Source organism: Pseudorca crassidens, chromosome 1 (genome assembly GCF_039906515.1).
Source record: "Pseudorca crassidens isolate mPseCra1 chromosome 1, mPseCra1.hap1, whole genome shotgun sequence".
In the NCBI taxonomy this organism is placed as follows: domain Eukaryota; kingdom Metazoa; phylum Chordata; class Mammalia; order Artiodactyla; family Delphinidae; genus Pseudorca; species Pseudorca crassidens.
In genome coordinates, this window is record NC_090296.1 from 148,711,230 (window position 1) to 148,729,336 (window position 18,107).

The following is an 18,107-nucleotide window of genomic DNA, read 5'->3' on the forward strand; positions in this document are numbered from 1 at the left end:
AGGCACTGGCAGGACATATTTAAAGTGATGAAGGAGAAAAACCTGCAACCAAGATTACTCTACCCAGCAAGGATCTCATTCAGATTTGATGGAGAAATTAAAACCTTTACAGACAAGCAAAAGCTGAGAGAGTTCAGCACCACCAAACCAGCTTTACAACAACTACTAAAGGAACTTCTCTAGGCAAGAAGCACAAGAGAAGGAAAAGACCTACAATAACGAACCCAAAACAATTAAGAAAATGGGAATAGGAACATACATATCGATAATTACCTTAAATGTAAATGGACTAAATGCTCCCACCAAAAGACACAGATTGGCTGAATGGATACAAAAACAAGACCCATATATTTGCTGTCTACAAGAGACCCACTTCAGACCTAGAGACACATACAGACTGAAAGTGAGGGGATGGAAAAAGATATTTCATGCAAATGGAAACCAAAAGAAAGCTGGAGTAGCAATTCTCATATCAGACAAAATAGACTTTAAAATAAAGACGATTAGAAGAGACAAGGACACTACACAATGATCAAGGGATTGATCCAAGAAGAAGATATAACAATTGTAAATATTTATGCACCCAACATAGGAGCACCTCAATACATAAGGCAAATACTAACAGCCGTAAAAGGGGAAATCGACAGTAACACATTCATAGTAGGGGACTTTAACACCCCACTTTCACCAATGGACAGATCTTCCAAAACGAAAATAAATAAGGAAACACAAGCTTTAAATGATACATTAAACAAGATGGACTTAATTGACTTTTATAGGACATTCCATCCAAAAACAACAGAATACACATTTTTCTCAAGTGCTCATGGAACATTCTCCAGGATAGATCATATCTTGGGTCGCAAGTCAAGCCATGGTAAATTTAAGAAAATTGAAATTGTTTCAAGTATCTTTTCTGACCACAACACTATGAGACTAGATATCAATTACAGGAAAAGATCTGTAAAAAATACAAACACATGGAGGCCAAACAATAAACTACTTAATAACGAAGTGATCACTGAAGAAATCAAAGAGGAAATAAAAAAATACCTAGAAACAAATGTCAATGGAGACACGACAACCCAAAATATATGGGATGCAGCAAAAGCCATTCTAAGAGGGAAGTTTATAGCAATACAATCCTACCTTAAGAAACAGGAAACATCTCAAATGAACAACCTAACCTTGCACCAAAGCAATTAGAGAAAGAAGAACAAAAAAACCCCAAAGTTAGCAGAAGAAAAGAAATAATAAAAATCAGATCAGAAATAAATGAAAAAGAAATGAAGGAAATGATAGCAAAGATCAATAAATCTAAAAGCTGGTTCTTTGAGAAGATAAACAAAATTGATAAACCATTAGCCAGACTCCTCAAGAAAAAAAGAGAGAAGACTCAAATCAATAGAATTAGAAATGAAAAAGGAGAAGTAACAACTGACACTGCAGAAATACAAAGGATCATGAGAGATTACTACAAGCAACTCTATGCCAATAAAATGGACAACCTGGAAGAAATGGACAAATTCTTAGAAATGCACAACCTGCCAAGACTGAATCAGGAAGAAATAGAAAATATGAACAGACCAATCACAAGCACTGAAACTGAAACTGTGATTAAAAATCTTCCAACAAACAAAAGCCCAGGACCAGATGGCTTCACAGGCGAATTCTATCAAATATTTAGAGAGGAGCTAACACCTGTCCTTCTCAAATTCTTCCAAAATATAGCAGAGGGAGGAACACTCCCAAACTCATTCTACGAGGCCACCATCACCTTGATACCAAAACCAGACAAGGATGTCACAAAGAAAGAAAACTACAGGCCAATATCACTGATGAACATAGATGCAAAAATCCTCAACAAAATACTAGCAAACAGAATCCAACAGCACATTAAACGGATCATACACCATGATCAAGTGGAGTTTATTCCAGGAATGCAAGGATTCATCAATATACACAAGTCAGTCAATGTGATAAACCACATTAAAAAATTGAAGGAGAAAAACCATATGGTCATCTCAATAGATGCAGAGAAAGCTTTCAACAAAATTCAACACCCATTTATGATAAAAATCCTGCAGAAAGTAGGCATAGAGGGAACTTTCCTCAACATAACAAAGGCCATATATGACAAACCCACAGCCAACATCGTCCTCAATGGTGAAAAACTGAAAGCATTTCCACTAAGATCAGGAACAAGACAAGGTTTCCCACTCTCACCACTCTTATTCAACATAGTTTTGGAAGTTTTAGCCACAGCAATCAAAGAAAAAAAGGAAATAAAAGGAATCCAAATTGGAAAAGAAGAAGTAAAACCGTCACTGTTTGCAGATGTCATGATACTATACATAGAGAATCCTAAAAATGCTACCAGAAAACTACTAGAGCTAATCAATGAATTTGGTAAAGTAGCAGGGTACAAAATTAATGCACAGAAATCTCTGGCATTCCTATACACTAATGATGAAAAATCTGAAAGTGAAATCAAGAAAACACTCCCATTTACCATTGCAACAAAAAGAATAAAATATCTAGGAAAAAACCTACCTAAGGAGACAAAAGACCTGTATGTAGAAAATAATAAGACACTGAGGAAAGAAATTAAAGATGATACAAATAGATGGAGAGATATACCATGTTCTTGGATTGGAAAAATCAACATTGTGAAAATGACTCTACTACCCAAAGCAATCTACAGATTCAATGCAATCCCTATCAAACTACCACTGGCATTTTTCACAGAACTAGAACAAAAAATTTCACAATTTGTATGGAAACACAAAAGACCCTGAATAGCCAAAGCCATCTTGAGAACAAAAAATTGAGCTGGAGGAATCAGGCTCCCTGACTTCAGACTGTACTGCAAAGCTACAGTAATCAAGACAGTATGGTACTGGCACAAAAACAGAAAGATCAATGGAACAGGATCGAAACCCCAGAGATAAACCCACGCACATATGGTCACCTTATCTTTGATAAAGGAGGCAGGAATGTACAGTGGAGAAAGGACAGCCTCTTCAATAAGTGGTGCTGGGAAAACTGGACAGGTACATGTAAAAGTATGAGATAAGATCACTCCCTAACACCATACACAAAAATAAGCTCAAAATGGATTAAAGACCTAAATGTAAAGCCAGAAACTATCAAACTCTTAGAGGAAAACATAGGCAGAATACTCCATGACAGTAATCACAGCAAGATCCTTTTTGACCCACCTTCTAGAGAAATGGAAATAAAAACAAAAAAAAAACAAATGGGACCTAATGAAACTTAAAAGCTTTTGCACAGCAAAGGAAACCATAAACAAGACCAAAAGACAGCCCTCAGAATGGGAGGAAATATTTGTAAATAAAGCAACTGACAAAGAATTAATCTCCAAAATTTACAAGCAGCTCATGCAGCTCAATAACAAAAAAACAAACAACCCAATCCAAAAATGGGCAGAAGACCTAAATAGACATTTCTCCAAAGAAGATATACAGACTGCCAACAAACACATGAAAAAAATGCTCAACTTCATTAATCATTAGAGAAATGCAAATCAAAACTACAATGAGATATCATCTCACACCAGTCAGAATGGCCATCATCATAAAATCTAGAAACAATCAATGCTGGAGAGGGTGTGGAGAAAAGGGAGCCCTCTTGCACTGTTGGTGGGAATGTAAATTGATACAGCCACTGTGGAGAACAGTATGGAGGTTCCTTAAAAAACTACAAATAGAACTACCATATGACCCAGCAATCCCACTACTGGGCATATACCCTGAGAAAACCATAATTCAGAAAGAGTCATGTACCAAAATGTTCACGGCAGCTCTATTTACTATAGCCCGGAGATGGAAACAACCTAAGTGTCCATCATCAGATGAATGGATAAAGAAGATGTGGCACATATATACAATGGAATATTACTCAGCCATAAAAAGAAATGAAATTGAGCTATTTGTAATGAGGTGGATCGACCTCGAGTCTGTCATACAGAGTGAAGTAAGTCAGAAAGGGAAAGACAAATACCGTATGCTAACACATATATGTGAAATTTAAGAAAAAGAAATGCCATGAAGAACCTAGGGGTAAGACAGGAATAAAGACACAGACCTACTAGAGAATGGACTTGAGGATATGGGGAGGGGAAGGGTAAGCTGTGACAAAGCGAGAGAGAGGCATGGACATATATACACTACCAAACGTAAGGTAGATAGCTAGTGGGAAGCAGCTGCATAGCACAGGGAAATCAGCTCGGTACTTTGTGACCGCCTGGAGGGGTGGATAGGGAGGGTGGGAGGGAGGGAGATGCAAGAGGGAAGAGAAATGGGAACATATGTATATGTATAACTGATTCACTTCGTTATAAAGCAGAAACTAACACACCATTGTAAAGCAATTATACTCCAATAAAGATGTAAAAAAAAAAAATACTCTCGCCATTTGGAAAAAGACAGTGAGTCTGGAGTAGCCAAGGAGTCTGTGCATTCCCTCCTTTGAAAAGTCTAGGTCTGATACATTGCGTTTTTGTTTATTAGGTTGGGGAGTCTGGCTTTGAACATTCTTCCCCAGGGGTCTGGAAGCTCCTCCTTAAAAAGGACACTGCCAGTCCCTTAATGCACAGCACAGATCCAAATGCTTACTCCAGATTCCGCACACCGCTGCCCAGCTTTGACACATCCCTGGGTAATGATTTACTTAGTCCTAATTGTGCCAAACACAACACATCCAATAAGGCTTTTTTTTTTTTCAGTTGGCTGTTTATCTAACTTCCTCTTTTTTAATTTTCATATTAGGCGTTTCTAGAGAAGAGGCTGATGTCACAGGGCCTCTTTCCAGATGTTGTTTTGAAATCAGTGTAACCATGGCATTGCTGGAAGCTGAGGAGTCCATCTGGGCCAACTGAGTCATGCCTGGGTGCAGGGCAGGAGCCAGGCGGGGGCTAGAGTGTCCCTGCGAGAAGGGACAGGGAGGGGGGTGTTACTGAGTACACAGAGGCTCCTCCAGAAAAGGATATTGGGACAAGCTGTCACCTTTGCCTTTCTGCCCTGGCACTGTTGATACAGGACCTGCTCAGACAACTGAAACATTTACTTGCTCAGAACTCATTCATGGATAGTTAAAGATCACCTGTGCTCCTTAAAAAGAAAAAAACAGTCTTGGGTTCAGAGCTGGCCAATACCCCTATCTGCCTTCCCAGTTCATCCCTGCCTCGAACTTGACGCAAATGCACATCACTCCTCCCCCCATCTCAGCAAACAAACCACTTTCCAGCCTCTGAGACTTCTTCCTGTCCCTCTGCCTGTTCGTACTGCTAGGATCTGGACTTGTCTACTTGGAGATCCTGCTTTCACCCCCTCCGGGTTGCCCTTCCCCAAATAGAAACAGCACATTCCTCCTCAGCACCCCCACGATTTCCCTTACAGATCTGTAGCCGCACCCCGAAACAGGAATCATCTGTTTCATCCCTGTCTTCCTCATTAGCCTATGAGCATTGCAAAACTACAAGTCTTGCCCACGGCCTGGCACATTTAATATATGCTATTGAATTCATGAATTACTTAATTACTCAGTGACAGTCAGCATCCCCATCCTAAAACAGAAATAATAATAATAGTATTTATTAAGCAATTCTTATGTGCACTGCACTGTGGATTTTCTTATGTAAATACTTATAGCTTTATCCTAAGAAAACTCATATATCATTATTAACATTCTCCATTTCATAGATGAGAAAATGGGCACACAAAAAGGTAAAGTGACCAACAAGGACCTACTGTATAGCACAGGGAACTCTGCTCAATATTACATGACAACTTAAATGGGAAAAGAATTTGAAAAAGAATAGACACATGTATACGTATAACTGAATCACTTTGCTGTACACCTGAAACTATCAATATCACAGCACTGTTAATCAACTATACTCCAATATAAAATAAAAAGTTAAAGTGAATTGTCCAGGATCACACAACTGGGAAATCTGGACTCAAGGCCAAGCAGTCAGACTAATGAGCCCACGCCGCCAGCCCCTGTGCCATACGGCCCACCCTCGCCCTCGGAAATACAAATGCCGCTGTGACTTCCTTCCTCCCAGGAAGGAGACAATGAGATAGAGCTGTGAAAACATTTTTTAAACCAAATTATGGTGCACATGTGAATCACAGAGAGACGAAAAGGTGGAGTTTATCGTTGACCCCTTGCCAGTTTCCTGTCCTATGCCTGTTCATCTAGCTTCCCCGGGTCTCCAGCCTCCTGTCACTGGACAGGCGCCCAAAACGCAGCTCGAGACACACTCTCCTGTGCACGGTGGCCCACGCATAAGCACTCGGTGCCTCCTGCCCTCATCTTTGCTCACACAGCTCCTTCCACCTAGGATTCTCTTCCACCCACCCCTGCTTTGTCAGATCCTGCGTCCTTCTGGCAACATCTCACCTTTTCCCGATCATTTTTGCAGCCCTGAGTATTTCCCATATTAGAACAGGCCACCTCCTTTCCCCGGGGTAGGTCAGGTCAGAACTTGCAGTTGAACTTGCTGCCTCTCGCCCCCCTCCATCCTTCCATCGACAAATCCCGTTGGCTTTGTCTTGAAAATAAATGCCTACCCTGAGCATCCTCAGTGCCTTCCCCATGACCCTTTCAATCCAGCCACATCACTTCCGGCCTCGGTTATTGTCGTAGCTCCGCTAACCGGCCTCCCTACGCTCCATTCTCTGATCAGCAGCCAGAGTGCTCCTGAAAAGGATCGGGTCACTCCCCTGCTCCGTCTTCCAAGGCTTCCCCATCCTTCTGAGAGTAAAACTCCACGTATGGTGCCTGGCTACCACCCCGACTCCATCCTCCCCTGCTCTCCCCTTCCCTGAACCGCCCGTGCACCCTATTCTCCTCCAGCATTCCACAAGCACATTCTTCTCTTCCTGTCTTCGCACATGCTGTTCCCTCCACCCAGAACGCTCTTCCCCCCTGATGTTCATATGACTCCCTTCTCTGCTTCATTCGTTCAGGTCATGGCTCAAATGTCACTTCTTTGGAGGAGCCTTCGTGATCACCTTTTCAAAAAGGGCAGTGACCCCTCCTCATTGCTCTCTATCCCTTTATCCTGCTTAATATTTCTTCAGAGCCCTTCACTCTTTAATATTATAGCATATGCTGAGTTGTTAACACCTGTATCCCCCCACGAGAAGAAAAGCTGCCCAAGGGCAGGGACTGAGTCTGGTTTACTCCCTAGAACAATGCCTGACACCGGTCGGTACTCTGTAAACATGGACTGAATGTACTGATACCCACCCCTAGAGATGTGCCGCCTCCTTTTGAGCCTCCAACAGCCCCGTTGGAGTGTATTCTTTGTTCCTCCACTTGAGACAAGTTCCTTGAAGGCAGGGGCTGGATCCCTATTGTGCCTGGCACGTAACAGGTGCTCAGGAAATGCTTGTTCAGTTAAATAGAAGCAAGTGAAAAGTTCGTTCTGGAGTCCGCTGGAATCTCCAAATGATTTTTAAATTTCATTTATGTGAACTCTGACCTGGATAAATTGGTATTGTCATTAATAAACTTGACTCTCAGTTGGTGGATAGTATACTGGTCATATCATTGGTGGCAAACCAGGAGCCTGGCCAGGCTCCCCCAAACCCACTGAGCTGCTGTTCCCTCCTTCTACCCTATCGGGTGAGCTCAGCTCTCATCAACAGAAGCCATCTTGTGGGTGATGGAGCACCCTAGGCTGGGTGGGTCTCTTGAGGTAGCTGCTTGTGTGTGGAGATTATTGGGCCGGACCTGCTAACCTGTTATATAATGTTACATGATGGTGTTTACTATTCATGTGTTAAGCAATGATTTTCTTCCTCAAGGAAAGATGCAAGAGCACTGCATCTCCTCCGAAGGTACCGGAACACCTTCCCTATTTGCTGTTGACAGTCACGTGACTGTGCCCAGCGGGGTCTTGGCAGTAAGGTGTGGGAGAAGCTCCTCGGGGCTGGCCCACCCCTGAGCGAGCCGCACTGGCTCCAAGGTTCAGGGCTGTTCGGACCCCTGAGAAATCCTGCCTTTGATGGAAGGCTGAGGGCATAGGACTTATAGAGACTAATTCGAGAGTGAAATCCTTTAATCAGCCTCTATCTCACAGTACCCTGCAATTTCCACCTTGCTATAATAACAAAATTGAAATACTGTCTAACAGAAGAGAAAACATTCTGTATCTTGGCAAGTCTCCAAACCCTACTTAGTTTTCCCTCTCCCCCTTCCTTTATGGCTCTGCCTGCCAGCCCTCACTCACACCTGTGTTGGAACTGGCAAGGGGCACCTGGGGAACGTTCTCGGTCAGCATTCAAGTGCAAACTCACTCAGGCTGTACGCCTTGCCCTGCTCGACCTTCCAGCTCCTTCTCAGTCCGGGCCTTATAAGTCAGCTTCTATCAGGTTCTCTACTGGATTCGATCTGAGCTGCCTGTGGTGTGCTGGATACTGTCTGTCTGGAGATGAGCCCTTCCCCGTGTATTGCACCTGGCATTTTCCAGCAGGGACCCAGGCTCAGTTTACCTGGGGCTGACACCGTATCTCAAAGAATGTCTCAAGCAGGAAGGTCAACTGAGCCTGATTCACTGCCGTGCTCCTTGTCATCATTCCAGTGGGCCCTGCCTCAACTTCTTCCCTGCTCTCGTTCAGAATGAGAACTCTGTGCCTTCCTGACTTTGGAATAAAAAAAAACGCGAAGACTTTCATTCACAGCACCGGAAGGCAACTGCAGGCTCCTCCAGCCCCACAAATCCTGGGCGTACCTTCATGAAGAGCATCCTCCTACAGTTCTGGCCTCCATCACTCCCAGCTGCCTGCAGTGGAGCGGCCTCGGAGGACAGCGTGAGATCAGGAACGCTGTCGGGCCCGGCCTCTGATGTGTCTGCCAGCTGCACAGATGAGAGGAAAAGTCCCTCCTTGCCGTGGCCCAGGGAAATCTCAAAAGGATCAGGATATCTCTCATCGGGGCTTGAGCCATCGTCACTGGTCTTGGCATTACACAGGATCAGGGACCGGGAGATGGACCAGAATTTTGTGGATTTTCTGCTCTTTCCAGAATGGCTGTGTGGCTCCATCCTGAGGGAGGAAGTAAAGCTGCCCTTCTTCCTTTCCTGATCTCTGGCCCTCGGTGGACGGGTGGCGACCAAACTGGGTTTAGCCACCACTTCATGGGTCCCTGGAGGAAAGAGAAAATGGGAAGAGGCAATGTGACTTGATGTGGACAAGTGGAGAGAGACCTGAGTCCTGGAACTGAGCCGTGAGTGCCTGGTGCGGTGCCCGTGAGACAGGACAGATGGAGAGATCATCCTTCAGTATCACTGGCCCTTCCAGGGTGCCGGCCACACGGGGTTCAGTGAGCCCAAGTGTTTTTACCACGCCCTCCACTCCCAGGATCCCGGAGACCAGAGCTTCTCTTATCCAAACCCTCCTTCTGCACGCAGGGACACCAAGGCACAGAGAAGGAGGCTCAAATGCAAAGCCACAAAGAGCATTTGCAGGAGAGGCAGTGATCAGATCCCGGGAAGAATTTTAGAGATCACAGAGACCTGTGCTCTGCGAGATTTTTAAATGTAAAAGCCGTTCTTCAGTCAAAAGCGTACAGGGAACTCCAGACTCTAGAGCAGATCAGGGCAAAGGGGAAGACTAAGCTGCCCCCGCCAGTCCCTTCTTGCTAACCCTGGTAACGTCTGTATCTTCTCCACAGCAACCTGAGAATTCACAGAGCCCAGGCTGAAGACCGCTGACGTCTATGCGCTCCATTCTCAGATGAAGAGCCTACAAACTAGAAGGGTTGGGAGTCTCACCAAACACTGACCCATCAGTGTTGTTTTGAGTGTAAAACAAGGTGAATCAGGGACAGTTCGTGCCAAAGGGCTTAGCACACAACAGGTGTCTGGCAAACCTGTGTGCCCTTTCCTGGGACCAAGGTCACACCTGGCTGGTATCACAGCCAGGCCGAGGGTCTCTGGCTCTGTCACCTATTGCCATGGGATCAAACTCTCACAGGCTGATGGATCAAAGACTGGCTTCACCCATCAGGTCAACGGCATCACTTTCAGCCCAGCCCAGCTCAGCTCCGCTTCACCTTGAGGGGCCTGCCACGGATTCAGTCTCCATGAGGCAGGTGGTGAAAGGGGCCCTGATGCTGCATCCAAAGAAGTTCTGACTCAGGCCCAAGCCACAAAACAAGCCTGTTGCCAGAATAACAAATGTGGGATGCTCTTGGCCCACGGGTACTGCTGTTCGTGCACAACTAGTATTGAATAAGAAAAAGCAGAGGCCTTCCAGCATTTCATCAAGTAGGAGCCCTTTCACGTTACATAATCCCCCCAAAGAGAACTTCTTTTAAAAGAAGACAGTGTTTCTCAATACCCAGTTGCACCATTTTATTGTTTTCTGTATTAGCCTTTGAATTTTATCAATTTATCCACCAATCATCTATAGCAGCCAATAGCAATGAATTAAAATGAATGAATGGATAACTCTTTGAGAGCCTACTCTATACATCAGGCACTCTTCTGAATGCTTTAGTATAAATTAACTCAATGTTGGTCCATTTCATCAAGCACCCTCTGGCCAATATCCCAAAGTCCTGTACTCTGTGTCCTTCCATCTCGAACACACTAAGTCCCCTACATACAAACCTTCGAGTTGCAAACTTTCAAAGATGCGAACATGTGTTCGCCTGTCCAATCACATAAGTGAGTTCACGTGTCTGGCATACACTGTCACGTGCGTGCATCCTCTACAAGTGGTTGTGCTTTTGTGTACTTTACTGTACAGTACTGTATAGAGTGCAGTATTTTTATCTCAAGCCCAGGATGTCCGGAAGCAAGCGTAAAAGCAGCAGTGATGTAGCTGGTACTACTGTACTTTTCAAGGTACTGTACTGTAAGATTAAAACTGTTTTCTTTATTTTTGTTTTTGTTTGTTTTTTATGTATTATTTGTGGGAAAAGTATCATAAACCTATTCCAGTACAGTACTATATAGGCGATTGTGTTAGTTGGGTACCTAGGCTAACTTTGTTGGACTTAAAGAACAAATTGGACTTACGACCGCGTTCTCGGAACGGAACTCATTTGTTTGTAGGGGAGTTACTGTAATAGCAAAACCCCAAGCACAGATGAATGCAATCCTCCACTAAGTTCCATAGCTGCTTGCAGGTTTCTGAGCCCTGCAGGGGACATGCCCACTCCTGAGCAGATTGGTTTCATGAAACATTCTGGCCAACAACTGTACTGTGTTTCCATGGTTAGGTTGATCATGCATTCTCAATAATGACTATTTCAAGACTTCACTGTCTTCAAAACTAGATTTACCTCTCTCCTCATCATAAACAGGTAATGTCACCTTCTGCTTCATAGAAACACAGAAGTTTTCAGATAGCAATCCCTCCCAAATTTCCACCATCGAATATACAAATCCATTTGCCATCCATACATACCTGTCCATACCCTTCGTAGTGAAACGTTTGCCCTCCTGTTGAGGTCAACCCACCCATCCGTTCTCGGGATACCACTCAGTTCTTTAGACTTAACAACAATAAAAATGATAATTGCTAACACTTATTTAGTGCTTATGATGTACTGTTCTAATTGCTTTACCATTTAGTTCTCACAAAATCTACTGTAGGTTCCATCAATATCCTCATTTTACAAAGAAAGATAACTGAGGCACAGAGAGGTTAGGCCACTTCCCCAAGATCACACAGCTAGAACACGGTGAAAGCAGGAATTCAAACAGGCAGTCTGACTCTGGAGCCTGCATCTTTACTATGGCTCCACACCGCCATTTATTAGCATCTTTCTTTCACCTCATTCTCTCCCTCTGTTCTGGGTTTTATCATCAGCATGTAAACATATTCAAATTGTCTGTCTTTTAAAAACTATGTGTTGAATCCCTATCTTCCTCTTGTTACCTGCCTCTCTTTTATCCCCTTCATATTTTTTTTCTTTTTCTTTATTATAAGAACACTTAACATGAGATCTACCATCTTAACAGATTTTTAAGTGTACAGCCCAATGCTGTTATCAACAGGCACAATGTTGACAATGGACCATTCTTCTGTCCTCCCTATCTTCTTGAACAAACGTTTTACACTTGTACTTTCTGCTCTCAGGCTCACCTCCTCTTTGAGCCACAGCCCACAGAGTCTGCTTCCTTCCCCGAAAACCACTGAAACTCTTTTTTTTAAAAAATCAGTTCCGCATTTTACCGAAGTCATGAACCCAAGTTCAGAGGGCATGGTCTGCTTGCTCGAAACCTGCTTCATTTCTAGAGGATTCATTCACCTAAATATCAATGCTCAGATCTATTGGCTGAAGAATACAGAGAATTCAAGCTTTTACCGTAGTTCTTTTTAAAATTTTTTTCCTTCTTCTCATCACTAGCCTTTACTTCTGGATGTCATCATTCAAATCCAAATTGTAAATTTCTCCTTCCTGCCACCATTCCCCAGCACCGGCGATCCTTTGCATTCTGCCAATGCAACATCCCAGAATTTGTAGCTCTCAACACCAGCACCACTATAGGGATTAATATATCCAAACTTCTTTGCATTTCGTTCAGCTTCATGAGGATTCCCTATAGTTCACCTGGGACTCATGGAGAAGGAAGTGTGTGTGTGTGCATGTGTTGGTCACAGCCAGAACTGGTCCATTAGGTATTTGAAATATTGAAAGACAATCAAAGTTTAAAATCCTTCTGGACTTTTGCTGGTGCTATACAGAGGGGATATAAATCCAGAATTGCCGATGCCACCACATGGACAGGGCTGCCTGAGAGTGAAGCCAACACAGAAGGTACAGAACCCACAGGGGAAGAAAAAGAGAGAAAGGAAGGAAGACAGAAAGAGTGAGAAGGACGAGCCTAGACAATGCCATATGAACACCTAGATTCAGCCATGCCTGAAGCCACACTATCTATTCACTTAGACAAACGAATAAAACTTCTTTTTTGCTTAAAAAAATCCTACTGGCAGGATACAAAATTAATGCACAGACATCTCTGGCATTCCTATACACTAATGATGAAAAATCTGAAAATGAAATTAAGAAAACACTCCCATTTACCATTGCAACAAAAAGAATAAAATATCTAGGAATAAATCTGCCTAAGGAGACAAAAGACCTGTATGCAGAAAATTATAAGACACTGATGAAAGAAATTAAAGATGATACAAATTGATGGAGAGATATACCATGTTCTTGGATTGGAAAAATCAACATTGTGAAAATGACTCTACTACCAAAACAATCTACAGATTCAATGCAATCCCTATCAAACTACCACTGGCATTTTTCACAGAACTAGAACAAAAAATTTCACAATTTGTATGGAAACGCAAAAACCCCGAATAGCCAAAGCCATCTTGAGAACGAAAAATGGAGCTGGAGGAATCAGGCTCTCTGACTTCAGACTATACTACAAAGCTACAGTAATCAAGACAGTATGGTACTGGCACAAAAACAGAAAGATAGATCAATGGAACAGGATAGAAACCCCAGAGATAAACCCACACACATATGGTCACCTTATCTTTGATAAAGGAGGCAAGAATATACAGTGGAGAAAAGACAGCCTCTTCAATAGGTGGTTCTGGGAAAACTGGACAGGTACATGTAAAAATATGAGATTAGAACACTCCCTAACACCATACACAAAAATAAGCTCAAAATGGATTAAAGACCTAAATGTAAGGCAGAAACTATCAAACTCTTAGAGGAAAACGTAGGCAGAACACTCTATGACATAAATCACAGCAAGATCCTTTTTGACCCACCTCCTAGAGAAATGGAAATAAAAACAAAAAAAAACAAATGGGACCTAATGAAACTTAAAAGCTTTTGCACAGCAAAGGAAACCATAAACAAGACCAAAAGACAACCCTCAGAATGGGAGAAAATATTTGCAAATGAAGCAACTGACAAAGAATTAATCTCCAAAATATACAAGCAGCTCATGCAGCTCAATAACAAAAAAACAAACAACCCAAACCAAAAATGGGCAGAAGACCTAAATAGAGATTTCCCCAAAGAAGATATACAGATTGCCAACAAACACATGAAAGAATGCTCAACATCATTAATCATTAGACAAATGCAAATCAAAACTACAATGAGATATCATCTCACACCAGTCAGAATGGCCATCATCAAAAAGTCTACAAACAATAAATGCTGGAGAGGGTGTGGAGAAAAGGGAACCCTCCTGCACTGTTGGTGGGAATGTAAATTGATACAGCCACTATGGAAAACAGTATGGAGGTTCCTTAAAAAACTACAAATTGAACTACCATATGACCCAGCAATCCCACTACTGGGCATATACCCTGAGAAAACCATAATTCAAAAAGAATCATGTATCAAAATATTCATTGCAGCTCTATTTACAATAGCCAGGACATGGAAGCAACCTAAGTGTCCATCGTCGGATGAATGGATAAAGAAGATGTGGCACATATATACAATGGAATATTACTCAGCCATAAAAAGAAATGAAATTGAATTATTTGTAGTGAGGTGGATGGACCTAGAGTCTGTCATACAGAGTGAAGTAAGTCAGAAAGAGAAAAACAAATACCGTATGCTAACACATATATATGGAATCTAAGGAAGAAAAAAAAAGGTCATGAAGAACCTAGGGGTAAGATGGGAATAAAGACACAGACCTACTAGAGAATGGACTTGAGGATATGGGGCGGGGGAAGGGTAAACTGTGACAAAGTGAGAGAGTGGCATAGACATATATACACTATCAAACGTAAAATAGATAGCTAGTGGGAAGCAGCTGCATGGCACAGGGAGATCACCTCGGTGCTTTGTGACCACCTAGAGGGGTGGGATAGGGAGGGTGGGAGGGAGGGAGACGCAAGAGGGAAGAGATATGGGAACATATGTATATGTATAACTGATTCACTTTGTTATAAAGCAGAAACTAACACACCATTGTAAAGCCATTATACTCCAATAAAGATGTTAAAAAAAAAAATCCTGCTGGCACAGTTGTTCTTCTCTCTGATGCCACTGGCATAAGTTACAGAAAACAGTGACATTCAAGGGCCAAGGGGCTTTTTGAAACTGTCTTTTATCCCATCCCAAGCCTAGGAGAGGTGCCAATCACCCCCAGTGAAGGCCCCAATTCTTTTCCCCTTCAGTTCCTGGCTCTGGTATAAAGGCCTGTTGCCTTCTTTTTTCACCAAGCATTGCTACCGTCTGCATGGATTCTTAGACTGCAAACCCAATTCCCTTTCTCCCCCATGTCCTCTCCTAACCCACAATAGCTGTCCCAGCAAAGGCGAGCTCACTCACTGGCCATTTTCCAGGGCCCAGACATTTGGGGGCTTTCTGGACCAGGTACAAGGCTGTACGCTTCACTCAGTGGTGGAAAAGTTGGCTGCATGTAGGATTTAGGAGAGCAGAGGGATAATATTCCCTGGTGGAAACTGGGCTAATCCCAGGGGACCATTGCACGAGTGTCTGATGAGAGCTGTCAGTTTCTTAAAATAAGCTTTTCCAGAGAGAACCGCAACTACTGCGGCCTTGGCTGTCGTGTGGGATGGCAGAAGCCGCGGGATGGGCAATGCACAGGGGATGAGGGGTTAACCCTTTGGTCCAGAGCAAAGAGGGTTTTCAAAATGAGCCTTGTTATTATGGAAAATGTAAAAAAGAAAGGGGATGATCGCAAAAGGATTGTAGAGGAGAAGCCAGGATTGACTTCTTTAGGAGACTGTGTTGCCTCTAGGCCTGGCATAGAGAGAGAGAAAGAGAGAGGAGAGAGAGAGAGAGAGAGAGAGAGAGAGAGAGAGAGAATAATTGAAAACACAGCACTGTGTTCAGCTTAGCTTTGGTAATTACTCTCAGGACATTGGAACCAGCTCTTGGTCCCTAATGGAACCAAATGTCAGCAGAGCAAGTGGGGGGCAAGCCCGTGCCATTCCCTGATTCCAGCCATCTTCAACAGGTCAAAGCTAATGAGCTCTCTCTGATTTTACCCTGGGCTTCAAGAACATTTGCCAAACTCTTGTCAGATGTGTTCTGCCCCCCGTGGGTCCTCCATGAGACTGTCTTGTGGGTCTCTTCCAGAGACTTCCCAGGGATACACAGCTGAGGTTTCCAACATGGCTAAGCTAAAAGGACCAGCTGCTTCCCCTTCCCAGCAGAAAAATCCAAAGGATCCACTTCACCCAGGAACCAGCTCCTTGGGAGGGGCTTTCCCCCCCAAACCATGATAGCATTCTCTTTAGTTAGAGTTTCCACAGAATGCTCAGGCCAGAAGGGGTCTCCCCGCCACACATATGAGGAGATTGTGTGGCCAGAAGGGATACGAACCAATTCGCCATCACAGTTCCCAATGTATGTTTAGACCCACCTTGGCTTAGCTGTCATCTGTATAGAAAATGCAGAGCCAAAAGCATAAAGACGAAGTGCAAAGAAACGGATGGTTCTTCCTTTCAAGGGGCTTGAGAAACTTCCAGACTGGGGGCGCAGGAGAAGGATCAGTGAAGTCCTTCCTTCTCTCCTTCTTTCTTTTCTTCTTTCCTTCCTTCGTTTTCCTTTGTTCCCTCGGAAAGCACTTGTTGAGAAAAACTGTTATGTGCCTGTTATCTTTTGGGCAAAGCTAACCCACTGGAGGAAAGGTACTTCCATCTGGTTAGAATATACTCACTTGACTGGAGAACTCTGAGACGGTAAATAGCCATATGGAGAAAGGGGAACTAGTTGATAAAATATGTTTCAAATTTCTGAATTCTCCAACAGTGTTCTATATCAAAGGCAATTTTTAAAGTTTGGTCACTCTTGCCCAGGGGATAATTTTTGTCTTCAGCTAAAGAGTGACTCAGAGATAAGAAATGAAGGGAGGAAATTCATGGCTCCTTTTCTTTCTAAAAGAGTATCTTTAATAGGATTCCGTGGGACACGCCGCTGGGACTGGTGGTGTGTATGTCTGTATACATTGGTCACAGGACAAGACAAATGGCACAGCACCTCATAGCCTCTTTCCCAACTGGTAAAGTGAGAAGGTGGTGTTGAAGGTAGTTTTATACCCTTGGTCTTTCTTCCTCTGCACTGACCATATCTCACTATTTTTATGTCTGCAGACCTTTGACAGGGCTTAGCACAGAGTAGGGGCATTTGCATGTCCAGTGAAGGAAGGAAGGAAGGAAGGAAGGAAAGGAGGAAGGGAGGAATGGTGGATGAACATCTCAAAAGTTCCTTTGCCTTCAGTTGACCTTTCCCACACCAATATAAGGTGAAATGATCCCAGGCGTGATGGTTAAGTTTATATGTCAACTCCACTGGGCTAAGGGTTTTCAGTATTACTGGCTGTGTCTGTCAGGGTTCTCCAGAAGAGATTAACATTTGAACCGGTAGACTGAGTAAAGAAGATCTGCCCACATCCAAGTGGGTGGGCATCATCCAATCTTTTGAGGGTCTGGCTAGAAGAAGAAGAAGGTGCAGGAAGAGAAAAATCACTCTCTCTGCTGGAACTGGGACAGCCATCTTCTCCTGCTCTTGGATATCGGTGGTCCAAGTTCTTGGGCCTTTGGACTTGGACCAGGACTTACACCACTGGCTCCCCTTGTTCTCAGGCCTTTGGGTTTGGACTGGACTACACCACCCACTTTCCTGGGCCCCCAACTTGCAGAGAGCAGATCTTAGGACTTCTCAGCCTACGTATGCACACGAGCCAATCCCTCATAATAAATCTCCTTCCTTACATCTATCTGTTGTCTATCTATCTATCCATGTATCTATCTACCTCCTATTGGTCTGCCTCTCTGCAGAACTATGACGAAACACCAGGGAAAACATCCCCTCTAGTACCACAGAAGGAAGGATTCCAGGTAACCGACTGACATCAGAGTGATAAGGAGTCGTAGTGGGTTGCACCTGAGAGTAGATGACAAGTCAGAGCCATTGGAAAGACATTCTGGAATCTGCTCCTCGGGAAAATCCTAAAGGCGTGTGTAAGATGCTAAGAGGAGGCCCTCACAGGGGCCTCTGCACTTTCAGCATCCTGGAAGGTGATCAAATCCAACAACGTGCAAGCACAAGTCAGATCACCAGCATGCCCCCCAAAAACCCAGGCCTCTGAGACA

General features: G+C 43.5%; 1 protein-coding gene across 9 annotated transcripts in view; it reads right to left on the reverse strand.

Annotated features, from left to right (window-relative positions):
* Positions 1-18,107, reverse strand: part of IL16 (interleukin 16) — a 116,225-nt gene that overhangs the window by 73,874 nt on the left and 24,244 nt on the right. For 5 of the 9 annotated variants that reach the window (XM_067698549.1, XM_067698531.1, XM_067698540.1 and 2 more), the window contains one exon: positions 8,768-9,180. In XM_067698549.1, the coding sequence (XP_067554650.1) occupies positions 8,768-9,180 (413 nt within the window). Of the gene's footprint in view, positions 1-8,767; positions 9,181-16,375; positions 17,079-18,107 lie in introns of those variants that run through there. The other 4 variants (XM_067698587.1, XM_067698582.1, XM_067698567.1 and 1 more) reach the window with 3 other exon arrangements.